This window comes from Carassius carassius, chromosome 29, assembly GCF_963082965.1.
Source record: "Carassius carassius chromosome 29, fCarCar2.1, whole genome shotgun sequence".
NCBI lineage: Eukaryota > Metazoa > Chordata > Actinopteri > Cypriniformes > Cyprinidae > Carassius > Carassius carassius.
The window spans coordinates 19,111,576-19,130,964 of NC_081783.1; the positions used below are offsets into that span (position 1 = coordinate 19,111,576).

At 38.5% G+C, this 19,389-nt stretch overlaps 1 protein-coding gene across 1 annotated transcript; it reads left to right on the plus strand.

The window, feature by feature from the left end:
• The first annotated feature begins 5,313 nt into the window (after nt 1-5,313).
• Nucleotides 5,314-8,777, plus strand: kazald2 (Kazal-type serine peptidase inhibitor domain 2). The gene is made up of 4 exons (XM_059516765.1): nt 5,314-5,825; nt 6,783-6,943; nt 7,143-7,290; nt 8,451-8,777. Exons 1-4 carry the CDS (start codon nt 5,345-5,347, stop codon nt 8,570-8,572), a joined length of 912 nt encoding a protein of 303 aa, XP_059372748.1. The 5' UTR covers nt 5,314-5,344; the 3' UTR covers nt 8,573-8,777.
• The last annotated feature ends 10,612 nt before the right edge of the window (nt 8,778-19,389 follow it).

Sequence of the window (19,389 nt, forward strand, 5' to 3'; positions counted from 1 at the left end):
AATCAACCACCCTCCCTGACCAATATTACTTGCTCTGATTGACCATTTCAGTGTCCTAGCGTGCCAAGTCCTCAAGTCGTGGCTAACGCTGTGAGGCTAATGTCTGTCAAAGGAAAATAAAGGCACTTTAAAACAATTTAAAAAGAAATCAAGGGGTGAACTTTGCGGGAAACGCATCCTGTGGTGAGTCTACGGCAGTTGAATCGTGTTAATAACGCTGAAGTTAAGTACCTGCCTGTTGAGATAAAGGACTTGACAGGTTATAAGGTGTTTCATAATATGGGATATAATGGATAATGAAAGTGCCATAAATGTGGATTGGTGTATTTTGCAAATATGGGCTGGAGAAAATGATTGCGCTGATGTATTTGACTTGTTTTGTTTAATATTCTTGTTTCCTTCGCTAACAGGCTACAAGATGCAAGTGAATTAAGATACAATTCAAAAACGTCAACAGAAATATTTTCCAAAATCCATTATGCTACACTCAATATTTTCAACACAGCATGCGTACACAGCACGACAAAACATCTTACTGCGATTTCACAGCAGGTGATGTGCTGAATGGGATTTATATTGCTTTCTCAAGGAAATGCATCTTTATATGGGAGACCAAAACAAAAGAGTGTAATGAATAAAAGCCCTACGTGCTTTGCCAGAGCACCATGATGAAAACAACTACCCTACAGCACAACAGAAGTAGTCTATACATGGTATATACACTGTATACAATATATATTTTAGTGTAGTAAATAAAGTTATTTCATTAGCACTTTATATTGTATAATTTTTACAGTGGTAAATAGAAACTTAGACACAGACAGATGACATTTTACAGTAAAGCAGCTCTAAGATATGATTAAATTTATCTATATTCATATATTCTCAAGAAACAATAAGAAATACACATTTATTTAATATGAAATATTTAACAATCCCTGACTGATTCTGCTTTGAGGTGATTTCACAGTTTTGTAGAGGAACTTATCAAACTACAGCATTCAAATTGGCAAATGAGTCAAATAAAGATCCTACTGATCATCATTTAAAGGCTCATGATAATGGCTCACACTGCGCTGATTCATGGCTTCAGTGTTATCACAAACCAATATTTCTACTCCCCGAGGTGAGCTGAACCTCTCCCCTGCGTCACCTCCTGTAATTCCATTGCTGGCACTGTTTAATACACTACAGACATTTGGATTTACAAACATTTGCTCCACATGTGACTTCCGCTTGGTGACATCACTGTTATAAAGCAATTGAATTTGCGGAGGCTCCTTGAAGACTGAGACTGCTTGTGTGTGAGTGAGAGACACACGAGAGAGACAGACGAGACAGGATAAGGCAATTGATCTTCATGAAACTGACATTCCTGTCTACTTGAAAATAAATCACAAGAGCAAGGTACCCATTACACTGCAAAACAGACAACAGAAATGGACATGAATAAGAATGATTTACATATCAAGTTTTGTTTTCTTTAAACAGGTCTCTAATTGCCATTAAAGGTTTTCTAAAGAATATTTGATTGGTAAGATTTGCATTTCTTTGGGTGAGGCAATCTGATAATTCTGCATTGTTGTTCGACTCTGTTTTATTCGTAATAACTTTCATTTATTTAGTTATGATTAACTAGCCTAGATTTATAATGCTGGTATAGCTTCCAAAAGTTTCTTCAGTCACTAACATGTGCAAAAAAGGATCATATTTCTATCCAAAATACAGAACACCATAAGAAACTATATTTTGCGTTATTTTATTAATTTATTTTATCCACTATAATATTTCCATGAAGGCACAATAAATTCTGAGGTGAAGTATTTATTACATTTTTTCTAGTGCCTTGAATTTAATGTTTAATATGTTGATTTTAATCAGCTTATTTTTAAAGAATATTAAAAATTCAATAATGCAGAGAAATGCTGATTTCAATGAGGATACTAATAATTAACATATGGACACATAATGGAAAATGCACACACTCACAAAATGTCTTGTCATGAAAAATAATGCAAAATCTTAATGCCCCTTATTTTTTTTTATATTTGTAATTGGTATATAAAATGCATGACAAATATATATATTTATTTTGTGAGAAAGTATTTAAGAAATATTAGTAAATAAATTAAGCTCATTTTAGATTTTTTGCTTACATTTTTGACTTTGACAACATATTTAAAACTTCAACAGACATCATGCTCCCCTCACTCACATGGGGAGAAGATGTAACATCTTTTGTTGCTGTCATCTCAACAAGAGTTTACACAATTACAGACAGCTGGTTTGCCTTCAAACCAAAACTTGTTATGATACAGTCTCTGGCTAAATAATACTTTCTAACAGCGCATTTACGGAAATACTGTAGATACAGTCTTTTTGAAGGCTGTCTAATTATTGTGACAGCATGCATTTTTAAGTTAAAGTCCTTAAAGGTTACTCAAACCATAAAATTTTTATAACACTGACCAGAAGCTGTCGAGGTAAAAAACAAATAAAAAAAACAACAACAACAAAAGCAAATGGTCTTTATGTCCTGTACTCTACATTCAGAAGACTTGAGTTGTGCGAGTCATGTGACCTGCATTTATGGTGCTTTTCAGACAGTAATAGAAAAAGCACATTGTAACCTTGGGAAAGATTCTCAAAGAAACTTAATTGGAGTGGGGTCTGATCTTATCATGGACGTTCAATCTGTGTTAGTTAATAGTAAAACTCAAGGCACACTCCAGAGCTCGCTGCAGCCTCTACGGTGTCGGATAGAAATAGCCTGAAGCAATTAGCCCACTAAGACCCACTCATTAGGAGGTAAGAAGTGAATGAGATCTGCTCGCCACAGCTAATCAATATTAATGATGGATTATTTACAATTAACAATGGGCCCTTAATGGCCGCCTAATTGTTTGTTTTGGCTTAACGTGGCGAGGTGAGAGCAGCAGATAAACTAAGGACATTAGTGAGAGAGAGAGGAGCTAAATGTCTTCTCACTTTCTTTCACAGCACAGATAAGCTCTCTTGTAATGGAGGAGCATTTTGTTTTTCACATAGGCCTGCAACAACAAATCTGCTCAATGTTTTTAGTCCCCTCTTAGTCAAAATGAGAGTTTTGTGGCTTTTAATCGGTCTTAACACTTACACTAAATTAGTAATTTCTTGGTGTCACTGGAAAAAAAAGATTAAAGAACAAAGTCTACCTAAATTCAGGTGTAAACAGGGTCCAAACCGTTTTTTTCCAGACCAATTTCACATCAACATGGTCCTATTAACAAATAGCTGGTTGAAAGCATTTGAGCAACAAAGGATATGAATAAATAACTATTAAAAATAAAAATAACTTAATAACCTAGACTGAATGACTGTAGAAACGTGTCCAAATAAATGTGCAATACCTTACTGAACGTCTTCAGCATGTCTGATATCAACAACTGCAACTACAGAGCTAAAATGTCAAATTTGTGATTAAACAACACAATAAAATGAAGACTCTTACTGTCTTTCTTTTTAATATCTTTTTGTACTTTATGAACTTTTATTATCACTGCTACGCTGATGACACCCAACTCTACTTCTCATTCCAGCTAGATGATCCGACGGCAGCTGCTCGCATTTCAGCCTGTCTGAGTGACATTTCTAGCTGGATGAATGACCATCACCTTCAGCTTAACCTTACGAAGACAGAACTCCTGGTGATTCCAGCTAACCCATTGCTTCATCACAACTTCTCTATACAGCTGAGTTCGTCAACCATTACTCCTTCGAGGACAGCCAGAAACCTAGGAGTTGTGATGGATCATCAGTTAAGCTTCACAGACCACATTGCTACAACGACCCGGTCCTGCAGGTTTGCCTTATACAACATTAGGAAGATTAGACCCTTCCTATCAGAGCAAGCCACCCAACTTCTTGTCCAAGCTCTTGTTCTCTCCAGACTGGACTATTGTAATGCTCTCCTGGCGGGCCATCCTGCATGTACTGTCAAGCCTCTGCAGTTGATCCAGAATGCAGCAGCGAGGTTGTCTTCAATGAGCAAAAAAAGCTCACGTTACTCCTCTCCTCATCAGGTTACACTGGCTACCAGTAGCCGCTCGCTTCAGATTTAAGGTACTGATGCTTGCCTACAAGACGACCACTGGCACGGCACCAACTTACCTAAACTCATTGGTTAAATCTTATGTGCCTTCCAGAAGTTTGCGCTCTGCAAGTGAACGACGCCTTGTGGTGCCATCCCAAAGAAGTTCAAAATCTCTCTCACAGACCTTTTCCTGGACTGTGCCCAGCTGGTGGAATGACCTCCCAATCTCAATTCGTACAGCTGAGTCTTTACTCATTTTCAAGAAACATCTAAAGACTCATCTTTTTCGACAGCACTTAACCAACTAATACTAGCACTTTTCCTTTTCTTGTTTTTTCATTTAAAAAACAACAACAACAACAAAAACCTGGCTAGGCGTATACTAGACTAACTGAGACTTGTCATGGCACTTGTAGACTGTTGTTGTTCTCTTGTTGACCTGACTGCTTCTATTGTTCTCATTTGTAAATTGCTTTGGATAAAAGCATCTGCTAAATGATTAAATGTAAATGTAAATCAACAATGTTCCACTTGTAATCAGATCTGTAAAATGCACCTTGAAAACTGTGATCAGTCACATGATATTTATGGCTCTTGTGATTGGCTATAAAAAGTGAATAGGAACGCTTTGATTCAGTGAGCTATAAGCTCTGAGTTACACAATATTTAAATCATTATTGTTTTATGAATTGATGTTTTATTATTACTTAACTCACATATTATGTGGGAAAACAGCCTTGGTTAGGGTATAGAAGGGGTATGTAAAAAATCATTTACTACCTGAGACCAAGTTTGCGAGGGTTAATTTATGACCATATCTGTGTCCAGTTTGGTTTCAAACTTATGATTTCAAACTCAGGTTTCACCCCCACTCTAACTCAGGATTGAGTGTTTTGATTGGTTGTTGCTCATCTCCCAGCTCACACCTTTTTTACACTTTTGTTGAGCCAATGGGGGGAGGCACCCTACAGTTTAAGAGGGGGTCACCAAAGTTAGAGCTGCCTCTGTGTTTTCTTTCCCACCTTGCTCATTGTTGCACTTTTGTGACACTGCAACAAAGTTCAGTTTATAAAGATACTTCAAGGACTGAGCAGGGAGAAAAGGCTTTGCTGATGATCACAGGAATTCTAGAAACACTGCATTTTGGGATTTTCAGGCCTAGTGACTGCCCTACAAGACTGCTACTTTTGGCCTGCTACATCAACATAAAAGCTACTTCTGCTATCAGAGACGAGGACTTTGGTGACTTCAACCAGTGTAACCTAACAGACAATGGCTTATTTACTAGTTGTACTGGTGCTGATGCTAGTTTCAATATCTGAGTCTGTCCATCTGGATCGCCTCGGTCGATTTGACTGGCAGAAGAGCATTCGACCAGGTGAGGGATGCCCTAAAAGGTGCCACCCTGAGCGCTGTCCAGATGTTAGACAGCTGCAGGGTTGTCCAGCCGGGCTGGTTCGTGACCAGTGTGGGTGTTGCTGGGAATGTGGAAACGATGAGGGGCAACTGTGTGACCCGGAGCCCCGATCTGGGTCTGCTTTTTACGGGCGCTGTGCTGAAGGTCTGCGCTGCAGAGCCCCACGCAGAAACCCTGCAGGTGAACCCAGAGCCATCTGTGTGTGCAGTAAGCAGGAAGCAGTCTGCGCTTCTGATGGAAAGACATATAAAAATATATGCCAGTTTCGGGCGGCCCAACACAAGCAAGGCAAAGGTCAGATGCTGACATTGGTGCACCATGGACCCTGCAAGTCAAGTGAGTATTTCTAAATGTACTATGATTAAATCCTAATACACACTACAATAAACTGTCATTTTTGTTGTCCTTAAATGCAACTTTTAAAAGTGCATTTGAATTTATTACAGATAGTATAACATTTTGCATGGATTAAAGGCAGCACAACAAATACTACAATGATGCATCAACACTCATCAATTATTACATCTATTTTATTTATTTTAAAATAACATTTTACAGTTTTTATATTTTATATTTCTTTAAATTGATCAAATAAATATAAAAATAAAGTTGCAATTGCAATCATCCTAAATAAAGTTTATTTTTACTTCAAGAAAATATTATTCCTCCCAAAATCATTAAAAATATGATTCTTTTGCTTTTGGGGATAACAATATGGCTGGGACATGTCCTGACATATGTTTATCTTTCTAAAGGCCTTTGGCTATTAAAAAAAATTCTTACTGGTATTTGATATTTAATTTTTGGTCTAGTGCGTGTTTGTTCAGTGACCTCAGCTAAAGTAATGGCCTCATCAGTTTGGTATGAATGCATCTGCTAATGTAAATGTAAATGTTTATATAGATGTAAATGTCTTCTCAGGAGGAACCATTGTCATGGATACAGTCTGAGTGCCAACATAACCATCACATTTAAAAGTTTTGTCATGGAAAAGCCCAAATGAAAACCCATTTGTTCAGCTGTGGGAATAAAAAGTCAGCCATTAAGTTTGAATTTACCTTATAATCGTGTTTATGATTAGCAGCTGGTGAGTGTCCAATCTCACACTTTAAAAGAATTAACCAAGCTAATCAAAACACAGAACAAATGGCTACAGTAAACACAGAAGCTCGTGTAAAAAATGCATTCAGTAGCAAAGATTTTCTTCAGGGTGTTTTTTTTTTAATCTTGCATGATTGTTTTTTATCAGTTACTCTAAAGCTCAAAGTTTTCTATCTTCTGCAAACTTTACAGAACCAGTTATCACTTATGCTCCCCGTGACATCGTCACAACCAAAGGAAGTGATGTCATCTTTTCCTGTGAGGTGTCATCTTATCCATTGGCCTCCATCCATTGGAGTAAAGAAGGAGACGTTATTTCTTTTCCTGCTGATGATTCAAGCACAGCTGTACAGGTATGTGCACATTAATTTGTTCCTGGTGGACAATAAAATTGAAAAAAAAAAAAACCCTTGACATTCTAACAGATCCTTTATTTTTAAGAGTACACAGATAAAGAACCTCTCAAACAGGAGGTTTACGTTCTAGTCAAATGTTCAGAAACAGTTCTGGTTTCGCTTAAATGTGCAATGGTGTGTGTCTCTGTAATTACAGGCCCGCGGGGGTCCGCGGCGGTTTGAATTGACCGGCTGGCTCCAGATTCAAGGAGTGGGGCCGACTGATGCAGGTGTGTACACATGCACCGCCAGGAACGCCTTCGGAGAGGTGTCTGCCTCCGCCAGATTACAGGTTACACATGGAGGTATGTCTGAGAACACACTCATTCATAGACAGACACGGCCTTTAGAAAACAAGGTCAGAGGTCAACAAGCTGAAAAAACATGATTGTTGGGGCTGCTTCAACACACACACACACACACACACACACACACACACACAGACAACACTGTTTCCATGTTTTACACTCATGAAAACTGTATTGTTCAGAACTAGTTCATAGATCAGGAGTATATATATAATGTATATCTGATTGGTAATCTCTTCAAACCTGCTTGAAACTACATAATCTGATAAAAACTGATTAAAAAGTGTTAGTATATTAGTTGACTAGCTGACTCTTTTGCGGTCATGCAAGCTGATTTCCTCATCTAATTGCAGTGCAAATTTTTAACTTAATACAAGCAACAGATGTTTAACCTGAACATTTGTCTTGTTTTAACATTGAAAAACATGCGTCCACACTGCAGAAAGAGGTATGTTAGGTTATTCGTGTTCTCTCTGTGGTCTGTGGCGTGGTCAGAAAAGACATGCGAACGCACCAACAGTGGGAGGAGATCGATTCGCATATGCCACTATCAAAGCTTATCATCTCCTCATCACTAAAGGTGAACTTGGCCTTCCGAGAATCCGACAGAGCTGACGATAACCGTACACCACTCGAGGACTTTCTCCAGCAGGAACGTAAAGGCTGGTGATGACAGGAGGTCGAGAGGGTCCTAGATGGGGGGAGATTTGGAAGGGAAAGAGAGAAGGGGTGGAAGGGCTTGTGTATTATGTGGCAGGTCGTTGCTGTGACTGTCTGGCTGTTATCTCTTTCTCTGGGGGGTTTGATCCTTTAGACTGTCCCTTATCTTAACCACCAGTGCCTGCCGTCCCAACCCCCCTATCCCTTGCTTCCCAGAACGTCCCAACTGCTATGAACTCTGGGATAGGTGGAAGTTAAAGGTGACTCTGGACACAGGACAGACCCATTCCTATAGGTTCAGAAGCTATAAGAAAAATAGAAAGAGGAGGTTTAAATATAACAAGCATCTGTGTGTATGTTTTACAGGAAGTTGTGGGCAAAAATATTAAGAAAATGTGGAGCTTTCTAAATATGATCAAAAGTAAACAGGCTGCGCTTTATTTAGTGCATTAATTAATGCTACAATTAATCAAACATTTTGTCTTTATATTTCCCAGGTTCCCAGCTCAGGAAAGAGTTCCGGGAAAAAGAAAACGGAGCTTATAGAATATCAGGCGAAGAGGAGAATGTAGACGATGAAGATTACGAAGGCCAGCCGAGTGGATATATGTATTTGTAACATACAGAGATTATAAAATCATAGCATTTAAACACAGATGATTGAAATGTCAGCTCAGCATAAAATGTGTACTATTAAAATGTTTTATTGCCCTTTTAAGGGTTTATGTTTATGTGTGAGCATTGTATATAAATCCAAATCATTTCTATTCACTCTTGATAATTGTACTTAAAAATAGAACTTAATTAAATAGTTGTTTTACGAATTGAGTGCTTAATTGTTTGTGGTCTAATATCAAAAATATTTGCTAAGAGTCCGGTTAGGCTAAATCATTATTGCCAAAAGTTATTATGCAAAAATGCATATGCCAAACTTTTCTAAAAGCCAAAAATAAAAATAAAAATGCCATCGATGCTGTTGTGGCATGCATTTACCCTGAACCCATTCCCTGCTGTTGAATAAAACATCAGCAGTGTCTCTCCACACTTCTTTCTTCTCAAAGACACTGAGCAGAAATAAAAGCACCCAGGTTAAGTTGTTTGAAAGCTCTGGTATTAAGAGGCGTTTTACACTTAAGAAGTTGGTTTCGCTGGGTTTTCTCTTCCCTCCACTATTGATTGATGCTTAGCTATCAATGCATAATAGAAAAGCACTCAGAACAAATGTGGGGTTACGGCCTTCCAGGGAGAGAGCAGACCAGGCTGTTTCTCAGCGCCATTATTGCCCCATAAAGGATCCCTGGGGAGGGACAAGTTCCTCACATCAGCACACACCAAATACCCAATTAAAAAAGAAGACCTTTAAATTCTCTCCTTTTTCCTGGGCAGAAATCAATCAGAATTCAATCTGTTCGGCTTGGATTCCGACAGGCCAGGTAATTGCTCACCAGAGCTTGGATAGGTGACAACAGCTTCGAGGAGAGACAGCGAGCCAATCAGGTGTTCTCTTTCAGACCGTCGGTGAGAAAGCAGTGATACCTAACGAAAGCTTATCTATGCGCTTTCGGGACGGCTTTTATTTTTAGACTCTTGGTAACAGGTGAGGGTTTTCTTTTATAGGCAGCAGGTAAACGATACGACGTTGAGCGTTCAAATAAATGGATCATTTAAAGTAAGTGGCTCTCATATTCGTCTTCTTAAAAGCCCTTTGAAAATGAATTCCAGTTTGGAATGATTTGTACTTCAAAAGGCATTTGTTGGGGAGTGTGCAAGGCGATTGGGCGAGCGAGAAACGGAGAGACAGACATAGTGAGAGAGAGGAAGAGATGGATGAAGATGTGATATGAAGTTAGAAGAATGCAATTAAAAGCTGAATCATTCTCACTCCAGCGTAACTCTATCCGTTGAGATGAGAGCCGAGCCTCTTTCTCATGGCTGTATTTGTGTGGATAAAGCTCTCCCTTGGCCCTCGTTTTAGATTCGCGCTTAATGATTCCATCTCCGATGGGAGAGAGTGGGCTGCTGTCAGGATGGGAGACACGATCCGGACGCAAAAGTGCTCGAGTCCCTCTGGCCGGCAACACCATGTGCAGGGGTCAGCCGAGGTCAGAGGTCATGGGCAGAGAGCTAGGATTAATGGACATCTCAATAAAACGCAGGGTCGGGTTACCAGTTGCCCAGCCTGATCTGACACACACACACACACACACTCATTATTTCACTAGAGTGTAAACACAAGACTCACATCATTTAAACAGAAGAGGATGTGGTCACAATCTTCACTATAGCCTGCAATAAAAATGCTATGAAATAAGTATATATCAAGACAGACAGGTATTATTTGGCAAAAAAAAAAACTGAATTATTTTCATATAAAAATAAGCTGAAAAATATAGAAAATTGAAATAAAAGTGAAAAAAGAAACATGCAGGAAAGACGTTGGACTTAATGAAGCAGTCATGACAGTGAATGAAGCATTTTAATATTGTGATGGTCGATGAAAAAGACCATGAATATCCACAGGAGAGATGGACAGAGATCATATTGACTGCAGTAAAACAGACTCTAGCAAAGAATCGCTTGCTGACAGATATTCAACTGATTTTTTTTTTTTTATTTCATACAAAGCAAAGAAATTCATATCTGGAGGATCAAACCTAAATAAAAAAAATAATAAGACTTACTTAGTGAATTCGTTATTTACTGAATTTAATTAATAAAATGCAATTAATTCATGAATTATTCATTAATTATTATCAATTATTATTTAATTATATTTAGAAAGAAAGAATAATTAAGATATTATATATTATATTTAGAAAGGGAGAAAAGAAAGAAAGAAATACAAAAACGAGATTTTTATGTATTTATTATTTATTTGATAGTTGTTACTGTATTTCCTATTTACCTCATTTTGCTTTACAAGATCTTGTCCTCGTGTCTGGAGAACGCCAGAAAAATAAATAAATAAATAAATAAATAAATAAAAATAATAATTCATGCGGAAATCGTTAGTTTATTGCTAATTTCCCAAGTTTTAATAGGCCTGCTATCTAAGAGCTCAGAATCGAGATGAAGTTGGGAAAAGCCATGGAAAATGTCTCATTAACACCATCAGGTGGCGCGTGCTGCTGTCTCATTCGTTCTCGGCAGTTACTCTCGCGAGAACCCTGTTCCCTTTTAAAGGAACTCTTGCGAGAATTCTGTCGGCTCTTGGGCGGCATTTAGAGTCATTAAGTCACGCAATGAGTGAAATATGTCTTTGTCTCCCCTTTGTCGCAAAGTAATAAAGGGAAGCCGAATTCTTCACCACAGCTGCACATTATTGCACAGCTCTCAGCTGTACAATTTTTTTCTCTCTTCTAATTGATAAATGACAGGATGAAAGGTTATTGTTGTCAGACTAATTGGAAATGGCGGTGAATTAGTTAAGGGCCTGTGCGTTTTCTGCAGTGGCATTAGGTGGCACAGTCTGACTGGTGTTTTCACAACCAGCTGCTCATAGACCGGCCAATATGAAATAACCACGGGCATAAGGAATATTAATTCCAATGATTAAACAACACTTGGGGAAAAAAACTGAATATTTACAACAGTGATATGACAGTAAAATAAAGAATTTTGATTTCATGCCACTATTACAAAATACAAGAACAACAATAGGCGAGTAAAACAAACAATATTTAAGATTACTCTTCTGGGAGACTGGGTGCACTTTTTACATAAATACTTAAAAAAAGAAAAGAAAGATAGGCTATTGCAGGCCTATGAAAATGATTAAACATCTTGACCCAGCAGTCAAGTTACATTAAGGTATTTAATGGCATTTCAGCAAAACATTATACAGTAAAATAATTCATTAAAAAGCACAAACAAGCAGAAATTGTTTAAAACCAACACCCAAAACCACTGTCTGAGAAAACAGTGGTTCATTTCTGACCTTTGACTCAAAATAGTTGAGATATGGCTGCTGTGACAACTAGCCCCAGCTTCCCTATTAGTTGTGTTAGATTGTATAGTTTTTAAAAACATTACTTTTTTTTTCCAAATGCAGGAGCAAACAGAGCCATAATAGAGTTTCAATCTTATTTAAATCCTTACTCTTATAGACGGAATACAGTGCTGTAGAAATGGACTTCCATTTGCAGAAATGTATCATTTAACCCTTCTATTTTGCTCTCCGGAGAGGTACTCTTTCACTTAGCTTTTTCCTGTGAAAGCAGGATTTGATTACTACGGTAAGTGGTAAACATGCAGGTATTTTTCCATCTCAGCTTGTTCTGAGTTCAGTGCCTCGGAGCCTGTGGATGCAGCTTTGTCTATGGCACTTTTCACAGATCAGCTTTCACGCAAACAAACCCTCACAGAGGAGACTACAGTATATGCAGGTAAATGTACAATGCCAGCCATGCATAGCCTTAAGAATCAACCACAGTGTTACACACGCTCACATTTGCCTTTGCAAACACATCAGATCAGCGCTTTTTGTGTCCTTTCATTTTAAAATCTGTTGTGTCAGTAACTATTAAGGGTTTTTTAGCGGAATTGTTCACTGTTTAATAATGTATACAGTCAAATGAATAGCACGGAACAATAAATATTTGCAGTACGGCATGTTAAAAATGTAATTGTGTATTCAAAACAAACATGTATATTGACTTAAGTAAAGATGGCGAGGGTGTTACTATGGCTTTAATCTTTCTGGAACAAGTTGAAGGAACATAATGCATTCTGTAGCTGTGCTAATAATCTTTTTCATATTTCTCTTTAAAGTGACAGCTATAGCATACTCATGTTTCAAATAAAAGTATATTTGCCTTTGACTTCGCATGTTTAAAAATCGCATGTTTTCTTATGCATGCATTTCCATTTGGCCCAGGCAGACAGCAGTCAGTGATTGACAGATGTATTGATCCCCAGAGAAACTTTGTGATGGTGATGTGGCATATTTTTATTTACTGCCTGTCTTTAATCCAACCTAGCCACCGCTGACAGTGCCGCCTGTCCTTTAAGACTGACACAGTGCCTATTGTGAGGACATGGAAGAGTGTGGTGTTTGATGTGTTGAGGGTGCCATCAGGGAAAGCTGTCATGCAGTTTGCCAGCAGGTACTGTCACCAACATAATAAATCAACTGTCTAGTCATTCGTTCTTCCTTTTGGCAACTCTCTCCCAGCTTCCGTTCACTTTCAAAACCTATATTTCTTTCTTTTTTATATTCCATTTCTTTTATTCAAGCTAAAACAATAACATTTAGCTACCCTAAATAACAAGCTTGACTGTTAATTACCATTGTTCAATAACCCACACAGTTCATCTTACTTAAGTTTGTGTGCAGAGTTTATTTGAAAAAGTTGGTTCCATATTAATCAATGAATTTATTGTGTGTAGATCGACCAGAAGTAATAATAATAATAAAAAAAGAAATATACATACATAACTTTAAATAAACAGTATATACAGTTAAAAAAATATGTTTAACACACACACACAAAATAAACTTAATTCCAAAGAGAAAAAATAGATTTTTCTTAGTCAAATTTTTTTTCTTCAGAAAACAGAATTTAATTGTGCTTCTCAAGCAAATGCATCTATCTATCTTTGCAACTTATATGATGGTAATTTGATTTTCTTTCACTTTAATTACTTCCTTACATTCAAAAAAAAAAAAAAAATTTGAGTGAAAATTGTTTTAGAGTTAATCCTAGACCAAACATTTTCATCGTTGTTCCTTTTTAAATGTGCTTCCTGTCTCAACCCAGTACCTTGTACATGCCTTTGTTACTAGATTCCTGCCAGTTCTCAGCAATTTTTGTGTGCTATATAGATCAAGCGGTCACTGAATGGACAGTGAATGTGCCATCAGAGGCCAAAACGAATTAAATCCTAACTGCAATGCATTTCAGGACAATCTGCAGTGACATCATGCTGCGAGAATAAATGGGCACCGGAGGCTACAGCAGGTGCTGAGGTTTGTTGGTAATGGATGGGTACCTATCATTGCCTCTGGTCCTGAGCACTCTAAAAATTGCAGTAGGGCTACCTCAGGCGAGGAGCGCATTATTGTTAACTTCAACTGAACAACTCAAATCAGTAATGCAGAATCAAACCTGTTGTGAGCCATCTAATCGCGGACTGAGAGTGATCGTCAATTCTTCCATCCTGTTTTATCGCCTCCTATTCTCACTTCCAAACAATTATGTCTGTCTTAATTGCCAATATCCACAGCTGGGTTTCAGTGGTTCTCAGTGAGTTACCACATCACCAGTCATCATATTTCCAGAGTGAAATAAGTGGGGGGTTTGCTTTATGAGAAATAAAACTGAAAGTGTTTCACTCTCACAGTAAAAGGACCTGTTGGGGACATCAGGATTTTGTAAACACGGCCATTGGCGACACACCGATGTGCTGTAATGGCTAGTTTGGGGATGTGTACCAAGTTACGGAGCAGTGAATATGTGTGGGACTTGGTCCCAAGGCATTATGTGTAAAGAGCTACATGATGGGGCATTAGAGCCCTTGGTGACAGTCATACAAGCATCTCAGTGTTACTTTAGATGATGTAATCATAACACGAATGACTGAAGGAAAAACTGAAGCGAGAGAGAGACACCAAGGTCAATTTGGTCCAGTTTGCAGGCCCTCGTGTCATCTTTATCGAGAGTGATCCGAGAGAGGCGTAGAAAAGGAAGCGAGATGCAATGTGATTATCATCGGAGACACAAGGACGATGAGCGTTTAATGCATAAATGCTGGAAAAAGTGATATTTTATTACAGCAAAAAGGCTTTCAAAAATTACAGGAAAAGGCTGGAAAATGTGTCTGCTTTGGATGGCACTAAAACCTGGTTTAACAGGGTCATAATTCACTTAAGTCTGATGGGTCCTGTCGTTCATACTCTCAAATGTGCTGCCCTGAAATCCTGATTTGATCAGCAGAAACTGCATTTTTGAGGAAAAACCACTTTGTTGCTATTACTGTGGTATTTCAAAGATGGATAAGAGCAAAAAATTGCTTCTTCAAATTTAATTTTTTGATGTCCCATTCAATTGATCAGTTTATACTGTGAAAAACGACCATGTTTCCTTCCAGTGGGGACGGCCTTCTGTTACATGTGCTACACAAAGCAGAGCAATTAGATGAAAGGCGCTACATTTAAGATGATTTATGCCACGCATTATGTCCGTGGAAATCCCCATTCTCACTTTACACTCATATTTGCTTGAGAGAAAGGGAGATGTCAGACATTCCGACTGTGATAAAATAATTACAACTATATGAGGAGATCATTAATTATTGTGATGGCATCTATTTATATCAATTGTTTCGACAATGTATATGAAAAGCAGATATGTTTTCAAAGGCTGCGTAAGGCTCATTAGACCAAACTTCGGAGGTTTTCATCAAAACTCAATGATATTAATAAAGCTAAACTGCTACAATGTGAAAAAAGTAAATCTTACTGGTCAACTAGCTGTTGGCTAACTGCGTTTGAATCAAAGTCCAGTGTGGGATACTCCAATGGGTAAATTAGTGCTAAATTAGACAACTAAGACATCCAACCAGTTACAACAAGACACACATCTGGGTTATTTTCAAACGACAATGCCTTTTCAATTCCAGTTCAGTTCTTGAATATGAATGTAGGGTAGTACAGAATTAAAGATAATTTAATTAAAGAAAGAATTAAAAAATAATTGTCTTATAACTCATAGACAGACAGACAGACAGATAGATAGATTTGGCCCAGGTTGAAAAACCATTTATTTCCCAGAATGCACTTTTTTGTTGATTTACAATTCATTCAATTCCATGTCATTCATATTCAAATTCCAATTCAAGTTCCTGTGGGGTGTGGACAATTCATTTAAAACCAAACTCATGAATTTCCAATTCTTCAATTTTTACTTTTGCACAACCCTGACACACTGCTAGCATAATTTGTGGACACATCCCATCATTCACCAGAGCTTTCTAAACATGCTGGTGTTGAATCCACCTGTGTGTGGCGGGAGTTAGCATCTGCTCAAGCATGTAGCCTGAGGTGGTGAAGCACAGATCAGAGCGGGTGGATCATTAACCTTAATTACCCCTCTAATCCACTCCCCACACTACAGAGTACACAGACCGGCCCATTAGCCTGGATCACTGTCAGCCTGCAGGGGTCTGCGGTTCCTCTGCTTCTCACAGCAGCCCCCGGGGAGAGATGGCCTTTTAAGGAGAACCGCCAAGCGCCTGCCTGGAGGAGGGTCGGACGCTCTCTGGCACCCCTGCTTCTTTTGTTTGTTGTCTTCACCCTCTTTTTCTTGTACCCAGATGGTTCATTTTGCAGTAGCTGGTGGACAGTTCCTCCCCTAAATGTTTATTTGGGTTTTTCATTCTACCCTGCAGGCATCCTTCACTCATTTCTTGCCTTTTTCTGTTTTCATCTCTCCCAATTTCTCCTACAGAGCACTGAGTTACATCTCAAGACATCCTACACCATCTCAACTCCTCCTTTTTAGAGACAAAATGCATTGTAATAGTGCAGTGTAATAGTTTTGTGTAAACTTGGCTGAAATGACATGAAATGTTCTTCAGAGTGGCAAACTCTAAAATATCTATCTGTCTATCTATCTATACAGAACAAAAGTTTAAACGCAGCGCTTTTGTTTTTGCCCCCATCGTTCATGAGCTGAACTCAAAGATCTAAGATGTTTTCTATGTACACAAAAGCCCTATTTCTCTTAAATATTGTTCACAAATCTGTCTAAATCTGTGTTTGTGAGCACTTCTCCTTTGCCGAGATAATCCATCCTTCTCACAGGTGTGGCATATCAAGATGCTGATTAGACGGCATGATTATTGCACAGGTAAACCTTAGGCTGGCCATAATAACACATAAAAATGCCACAGATGTCGCAAGTTTTAAGGAAGCGGCAATTGGCATGCTGACTGCAGGAATGTCCACCAGAGCTGTTGCCCATGAACTGAATGTTCATTTCTCTATCAAAAGCTGTCTCCAAAGGCATTTCAGAGAATTTGGCAGTACATCCAACCGGCCTCACAACCGCAGACAACGTGTAACCACACCAGCCCAGGACCTCCACATCCAACATCTTCACCTCCAAGATCATCTGAGACCAGCCACCCAGGCAGCTGCTGCAACAATTGGTTTGCATAACCAAAGAATTTCGGCACAAACTATCAGTAACCATCTCAGGGATGCTCATCGTCCTCATCGAGGTCTTGATCTGACTGCAGTCCGTCGTTGTATTTTGTGGGGAAGTTGTGGCCTAGTGGTTAGAGAGTTTGACTCCTAACCCTAAGGTTGCGGGTTTGAGTCTCGTGCTGGCAATACCATGACTGAGGTGCCCTTGAGCAAGGCACTGAACCCCAACTGCTCCCTGGCCGCCGCAACATAAATGGCTGCCCATTGCTCAGGGGGTGTGTTCACTGCTGTGTGTGTGCACTTTGGATGGGTTAAATGAAGAGCATGAATTCTAAGTATGGGTCACAATACTTGGCTGTATTTCACGTCACTCATTCTTAACCCACTTGAGTGGGCAAATGCTCGCTTTTGATGGTGTCTGGCACTTTGGAGAGGTGTTCTCTTCACGGATGAATCCCGGTTTTCACTGTACAGGGCAGATGGCAGACAGCGTGTATGGCGTCGTGTGGGTGAGCGTGTTGCTGATGTCAACGTTGTGGATCGAGTGGCCCATGGTGGGGGTCGGGTTATGGCATGGGCAGGCATATGTTATGGACAACGAACACAGGTGCACTTTATTGATTGTATTTTGCACAGAGATACCGTGACGAGATCCTAAGGCCCATTACTGTACCATTCATCCACGACCATCATGTTGCAGCATGATAATGCATGGCCCCATGTTGCAAGGATCTGTACACAATTCCTGGAAGCTGAAAACAATTACTATAATTAACTTTATAACGCAATATTGTTGAAGAAAAAAACAAGACTAAATGTACTATGAACTATGCTAAAATATCTCTTCATTTTCTATGACCAAAGCCAGACCAAACTAAATGTTATAACATTCTCGTTTAGTCGCATTATTATTATTATTTTGCAGTATTTCTGTTTCCAGTGTCTCACTTCAGGGGCTACATCAGGTCGCACTGCACAGACGCAACCGACGTCACTTCCTCAAGCCCCACTCACAGCATTATTTAGAAGACGACAACAAACTAAGTTAAGTGGGATTTATACTTTCACCTGGCTCCGCTTTACGAGCCTCCACTGATTGCGAGCGCACCTTCCCAAACGAACGAGGCTTTTATACTTGTTGCGTTCGCCGTTGCACTATTCTTTGAAATGACAGGGTGAGCGGCAAGGAGTAATTGTTCTCTAAAACCATTGGGAATCACCGGTGGAAAAAAGTCATTTTCCAGTATGGCCAGTACAAGTCTTGTGATGAATGAGTTGATGAATTAATAATTTATTTATGTAAAACTTAAAACAATCTTAAACTATTGGCTGTATTTCGCAGCAAACACAAGACAACTTTAAGCAAATAGTGTATAAAATAGTGTAATTAATATTTATATGAATTATACTTCTATTTTAAACAATAAAAATAAAACATACTTCAATTTCGGATGCGGAGCATGCGGAAAGTAAAAAAAAATGCCGTGCACTCCGCCACACGAAACAGAGAATCGGACAGATGTGCAGCCAGCTGGGGTTTGTCTTTGGGAGAAGAATTACAAGATTTTATTTTATTATATTTACTGTTTTTATTTATTTTATTTAAATGTATGTGTGTGTAACTCTAACATGTTTGTAGGTAAAATAAATGTTGTATATTTAAATTAAAGAGTCTTCCGTGTCTGGAATGGATGTATAATTGATAACCTTGTTTGAAATGGGTTTGGCTAAAATAACATTTTGGTTTTGTCTATACTACTAGTTACTTGTACTATATTGACTGGGTTAAATAGAATGGCATTACTAAACAGAGACAAAAATGTCATCAGTTTTCATTGACTAAAACTAGACTAGACTAAAAAGAGTATGAACGTGGCTAAAACTAACAAAAACTAAAATGACAGCTTCACACAAAGACTAGACTAAAACTAAAATTAAAATAGGCCGCCAAAAACAACACTACTCTGGATTGGCATACACAACAGTGTGTTCCAGTTCCTGCCAATATCCAAACAATATTTGAGAGAACTAGGCCTTTTGTGTACATAGAAAAAGTTTTAGATCTTTGAGTTCAGCTCATGAAAAATGGGGGCAAAAACAAAAGTGCTGCATCTATAATTTTGTTCAGTGTATCTATCCATCTATCGGCTGTCTGTCCACCCATCTATCTGTATTACTGTCTGTCTGTCTGTCTGTCTACTTATCTGTCCGTTTATTCCACTCTAGATCTACTGGAATATTTCAGCATCTTTTACTGCATATCATATAACATGAATCAAACCAGAATG

Coding starts and splice junctions, on each gene's coding strand:
- kazald2 (XM_059516765.1), top strand. CDS start 5,345: ATGGCTTATTTACTAGTTGTACTGGTGCTGATGCTAGTTTCAATATCT. Junction 6,944..7,142: donor ATTCAAGCACAGCTGTACAG/GTATGTGCACAT, acceptor CTGTAATTACAG/GCCCGCGGGGGTCCGCGGCG. Junction 7,291..8,450: donor ATTACAGGTTACACATGGAG/GTATGTCTGAGA, acceptor TATATTTCCCAG/GTTCCCAGCTCAGGAAAGAG.